This window comes from Pseudophryne corroboree, chromosome 2, assembly GCF_028390025.1.
Source record: "Pseudophryne corroboree isolate aPseCor3 chromosome 2, aPseCor3.hap2, whole genome shotgun sequence".
In the NCBI taxonomy this organism is placed as follows: domain Eukaryota; kingdom Metazoa; phylum Chordata; class Amphibia; order Anura; family Myobatrachidae; genus Pseudophryne; species Pseudophryne corroboree.
Genome location: NC_086445.1, coordinates 793,249,437 through 793,255,436, shown reverse-complemented (window position 1 = coordinate 793,255,436; position 6,000 = coordinate 793,249,437). Strand labels below are relative to the sequence as shown.

The 6,000-nt window shown below is 43.7% G+C and overlaps 1 protein-coding gene across 3 annotated transcripts in view; it reads right to left on the bottom strand.

Annotated features, from left to right (window-relative positions):
• Nucleotides 1-702: 702 nt before the first annotated feature.
• The window catches only part of LOC135048735 (uncharacterized), a 1,076,079-nt gene continuing 1,070,781 nt past the window's right edge, over nt 703-6,000 (bottom strand). For all 3 annotated transcript variants that reach the window (XM_063955577.1, XM_063955578.1, XM_063955576.1), the window contains one exon: nt 703-2,907. In XM_063955577.1, coding sequence (XP_063811647.1) covers nt 2,743-2,907 — 165 coding nt within the window. In that variant the 3' untranslated portion in view covers nt 703-2,742. The remainder of the gene's footprint in view (nt 2,908-6,000) is intronic.

Here is a 6,000-nt window from a genome sequence, read left to right as displayed (position 1 = left end):
GGAGACCTGGAAAACATGAACTGTTTGGGGTCCGGACTCCGGAGGACAGAGTTTGAGAACTATGCTATACTGTAAATGCTATACTAGAGTGTACAGCATATACTGCAAAATCTTAGATGGGGCAACATAATATATATAGTTTACTGTATGTCTGATTTAGAGGTGAGTGTACAGATGCCCTGTTAGCAAATGACTAAATATATGTCTATCTGGATTTCGATATTATGAATTGCACATTTTAAGATATGTTACCTTTAAATCTATTGTAAAGATTCGTGAAAAGTAAAAATACATCAATAATGTACATTAACTTGCCCCCAGTTTATCGAGGTGCGATATTTATTTCATGTAGAGAACATATTTTAAGATTTATGTAATTCAGAATAAGATGTATCTCAAAAACATGCTTAACTTGCAGATACTGTACTTGCATGTTAATACTCCTGTTGCAACTCAAATGCAAGAGGTCGCAGGTAAACAAAGATTCAGGTTCTGTATGTGCACAGTTTAGCAATTTTGCACTAAAATGAACCTTTTTGTGGAGCAAATGCAATCATATGCAACTACTTTGTACAGTTATCTCCTAAAAATATCATTCATGAAGAGGCTTTTATAACAGTTATGGCTACTTGAATGAAGCACAATGCCTTGTTTCCCCTCCATAACATTGCATGCATAAATGATAATGCAGATGCAGAGCACTGTTTTAAAGGCAGGTGAGTTAAAGTAAATGGTGTACAGCGTACACTCGGATTATTTATTTATTTATTAACAATTTCTTATATAGCGCAGCAAATTCCGTTGCGCTTTACAATTGGAAATAACAATGATATAACAAACTGGGTGATAACAAGCAGTCATAGAGGTAGGAAGGCCCTGCTCGCAAACTTACAATCTATAGGATTACCATTCAACTGGGATTCATGAGGGGGCCCTGGCATTAGGGGCCTTTAGAGCATAGTTGCCGACATTCTGGCTGCCTCCTCCCAGATGAGGCAGCCAGGTCGTCTTAGCAAGGGGCATGGCGCAGCATAGGGGGGCGTGTCATGGGGAGGAGCAGGGGGCGTGATGCAGCAAGGGAGGCGTGATGGAGAGGAGCAGGTTGCGTGACTGCAAGATCGTGTCACTGTGGCTCCGCCCCCGCTACACTATGTCGAGATTACCAGCGGGGGTCACGAATGTGAGGGCTCTATGAACGTTTTTCCTAGGGGTGCGGGAGCTTGGCTGCCGGCTGGGAGAATTGCCGACTTTTCTGGGTCGCCGGGAGCGCCACCTGTTTTTCGGGAGCCTCTTGGCCATTCCGGGAGAGTCGGCAAGTACGCTTTAAAGCATACCTCCCAACTTTTAATTTCTCTAAAGAGGGACACGCCGCGCACGCTCCCGAAAAGGGGTGTGGCCTGAGAAAAGGGCATGGCTTCATGGGAGGACCCGCGATCGCGAGTTACACCCCCGTTTTCATCACTGAGGGGGCATGCCCAGCACTCTGTTAGCCGCTGGCATGCCCCCTCTCTCTCTGACTCCAGTGAATAGACGCTAAGCAGGGCAGCGAGTGCATGAGCCTCCCAACTGCCTCCCCCCCCCCCCCCCCCCCCCCCACCGCGGGACACTGCGGCCTGCGGGTGGGACAGCGAGGCAGTCCCCAAAAAACGGGACTGTCCCGCGAAAATCGGGACAGTTGGGAGGTATGTTTAAAGGGGTATGGAGGTGCTCTGGGGGGCATAGGCACTAGTGGCATATAAAGTGGCATTAGGGGCCTCTGAGGCAAATAAATGGGATCTGAGCCATATAAGGAGGTATGAGGGTTTTTTTTTTATTATTAGAGTATTAAGAAAATGGCCTGAAATCTGGCAAAAAAAAATTAGTTTGGAACCCTGCTGCGGTTTTGCCCACGCCTCTGGTTATGCCCCATGTCCGGGAATCTGAAAATGAAAAGGTGGTAGCTCTATGTAAGGCAGTGAATGGGAAGTGAGTGCAGCTGACAGAAGCACAGAGCATCAGGAGAGGATTATGGGAAATCAATAGTTACCTTTTTTACCTTCTGATTAGAGACTTACGTTTCCTGACATTGCGATAAAGGTATCGATCATAACTATGTGAATCCAAATTTTCTTTGTTAGGTGCGACTTCCAAAGAAAAACAGACAAGAAGTTACAATTGTGCTTGCATTATCTCTCTGTCCAAATTAACTTATTTAACAGATCCTTTCCATGTAATGAGACAATTACATTTAAACTGTTTAATCATGCAAATCATCAGTGAACTCATAAAAGCACAGCAGTCCTAGATATGAAGAACATGTATCCAGTTTTATTTCCCTCCCTGAAAACGAGTAGATCAGCATTGTCTATCTATTTCCAACAATAACAGGACTGTATGTGTTTGTTGAAGAAGGCGGTTTTGTCTCAGGAACTTGTATAGATAAATACTAATTGTTTATATCACAGCATGCTAGGCATGTGCCTCCCAGAATCGTCTGGTTGCATTTGTAAGGCCACCACATTTACAGTCCTGAGATTTGCAGCTGGTATGACCCCAGCATGTCTTGCGGTTCTGCTGCAGTCAGAAGCTCCGGTTTAACAGCATTAAATATTAACAACAGAGTATTAATAATGAAGGATGACAGCTCCTTAATTAGGCATTCCAAGGTTGTCTTTCGCCTTCCGCTTTTTCTTTCAGGCAGTGTATATTCAGCGGGGATTGGTGCATTCTTTCAGCTTTCAGTTTCACTCAGACAAAAAATGGTCAGGGTCCTTTGTCCCTTAATGTCATGGATGGCATGGAGAATAATACTGTGGTATCATCGTCAGAATCTGAATCCTCCTCGTCTATGTGGCTCATGTAGCGCACATTGGCTGGATGATATTCCTTGATCTTTGTGCTGTCGCACAGTCTAGATTGGAAAGCCACCTGGAAAAAATGAAGCATATATTACTTCTACAGTCGCATTTAACCTGCTTTATTCCTCAGGTTTTGTATTGCTTATCAAGGTTCTGCTGGAAACTGACATAATTGATATTAATAGGTATAAATCAATACGTTTTTTTGTGTGCAATTTGTTATTATTTTAACCAGAAAAATATGATTTGGATATGAAATAAATAGTATTACCATAACAGACAAGTATTCCTTAGGCCGGGCACACACCAAAATTATAGGCCCTACACACATGCCGATATTCTGAAAGATATGAACGATCTCGTTCATAAATGAACGAGAACTCGTTCATATCTTTCAGTGTGGAGACTCCAGCGATGAACGATGCGCGGCCCCGCGCTCGTTCATCGCTGGTCTCCCGTCGGCTGTGCATGCAGGCCAATATGGACGATCTCGTCCATATTTGCCTGCACTTCAATGCAGCCGCGTGACGGGGGGAGTGAAGAAACTTCACTCCCCCCGTCACTGCCCCCCCGCCGCCGGGTTGCTCGTCGGACGTATCGGCCGTCGGGCACCTCGGCGGCGCATCGTCTAGTGTGTAGGGCCCCTTACATCGGCAGAATTTGTTGTTTCCAGGCTAATTGCAACAACAAATCGCACAGAACGTGCGCTCCCGCAGGTCATTAATTATATCTTCTGGTTGGCCGTGCTACGCGGTAAATCAAAAGATATAGATATATGCTAAAGGTTTTTTGTCAATATCCAAATCTTCAGGATGGATAATTGTCCCCTAGCTACAGTAAAGCAGGCATGCTCTAGAAAGGCATAGAGTTTGCACCCCTATACATAAATAAAATAGGTAAAATAAACCAGGAAAGCAATTATAATGGGCCTGGAATTGGATAGGTGTGGTGCTGGTGGATGGGTTTCAAATTAAAATGTATATGTACTAGTTCATAAGCTTTTAATCTTGATAAATTAGCTTGAGTCCAGAAAACTTGTGCCACAACGTGTAACACCATTATCACATAACACAGATAATTAGAGGCACTTTCCAGAAGTTTACTTTTCGGATGGTTTTAATCAGATTTCATAAAATTTTATACAACAGTATTATTATTACTCCAAGAGATGAATTTCACAGCACCAAGAGATCAAGCAGTGTCTTAATGAAGTTGGGAGATTGTGGCTAGAGTGTGTTGAAGAGGTAACAGAAACCATAGCTGTTAGTTTCTAGCCTTCTCAGTATGGTGTTTATTATACAGGTTGAGTATCCCATATCCAAATATTCCGAAATACGGAATATTCCAAAATACAGACTTTTTTGAGTGAGAGTGAGATAGTGAAACCTTTGTTTTTTGATGGCTCAATGTACACAAACTTTGTTTAATACACAAAGTTATTAATAATATTGTATTAAATGACCTTCAGGCTGTGTATATAAGGTGTATATCAGAGGTTCTCAAACTCGGTCCTCGGGGGCACACACAGTGCATGTTTTGCAGGTAACCCAGCAGGTGCACAGGTGCATTAATTACTCACTGACACATTTTAAAAGGTCCACAGGTGGAGCTAATTATTTCACTTGCGATTCTGTGAGGAGACCTGCAAAACATGCACTGTGTGTGCCCCCGAGGACCGAGTTTGAGAACCTCTGGTGTATATGAAACATAAATGAATTGTGTGAATGTAGACACACTTTGTTTAATGCACAAAGTTATAAAAAATATTGGCTAAAATTACTTTCAGGCTGTGTGTATAAGGTGTATATGTAACATAAATGCATTCTGTGCATAGATTTAGGTCCCATCACCATGATATCTCATTATGGTATCTAATTATTCCAAAATACGGAAAAATCCGATATCCAAAATACCTCTGGTCCCAAGCATTTTGGATAAGGGATACTCAACTGTTACCTGCAATGCGCATATCACTGTAACTCCTCACCAGCCGTGTTATGCTGACAGTAACAAGGAGAACATCTCTGCTTAGAAAAGGTGTTTTCACTGGGGCTACAAGAGAATCACCAGTAAAATTGTCACAACTCCATTCTACATACCACAGCCCCCAACTTTTATCCTCATTACCTCAGTCTTACTATCCAGTACCTCAAACATATTTCTGCCCCCTTACCCACTTCATATATTCCCTTGGCTCTTTCTCAGAGTGGCACTTCTCGGCCCCAGAGGTAACCAATATCTGTCCTTGTGGCCCAATCACAGGATCTTACCCACTCCCATGGTCATGGCCGGGCGGTTCTAGAAGGTCTGGCTACTGCCACACCCACAGTGTTTTGCCCACGCTGGGGGCAGTGTTGGTAATTGTTGCTGTTCCGCTTCACAGAGTGGTAGTGTGGGTCCATCACACTGCCTGTTGCATTCTCTGTTGTGGTCAATGGGGATCATAGCCATGCCTTAGTCTGGAGGCCCCCAGTCTTCTGTACATTCCCCATGAAGCCCCATTCTTTCAGTACCAGGAAATGCGGTTTCTGCTTCTTCTGCCTGGGGAAGAAATGTTGGGGGTGCTGTGAGCATTGTAATATCAGTGTCTGCCTTGCTTTTAATCCCAGTGGTGACTAATGTTCCTCCAGCCAATCCGTTTTTTGCTGCCTCATGCCTTCTATGGTCGGTTGGCTGCTCATCCAGTTTTTCCTCCTCTCTGCATCCCATTAATTTTTTTTCACCTCCTTCCCCTTCCCTCCAACTCTGTTGCCTTGTTACTGGCATCCTGCTTTTGTCATGGCACCTTCACATATTCCTTCACAGCATAGTTCTTCTTGGGTTTATGCCAACTGCCAAGTAGTACCCCACACTATTTCCCACTGCAAGTCCAAAGGTTCTTATGGGCAAATTTGTCACAATCTGCATTTTGGATGCGGATATGATTTGATAAATTTGGCCAAATCCGCAATATGTTATTTGAATACATTGCAAGGATATATCATATATCACATCCAGGGACAGAGCGTGCAAGAAAGCTCAGTCCCTGCAAATACTCTTAACGCAGTTCCCAGAGCATTTGGCCACATATGCTATTCATACCCCCCCATTGTTTAACTTACACTTATCTGCAGCTAGGACCGGTGGTCGGTGATCCAGAAGGGAAGACAGTTACCTGACCTGT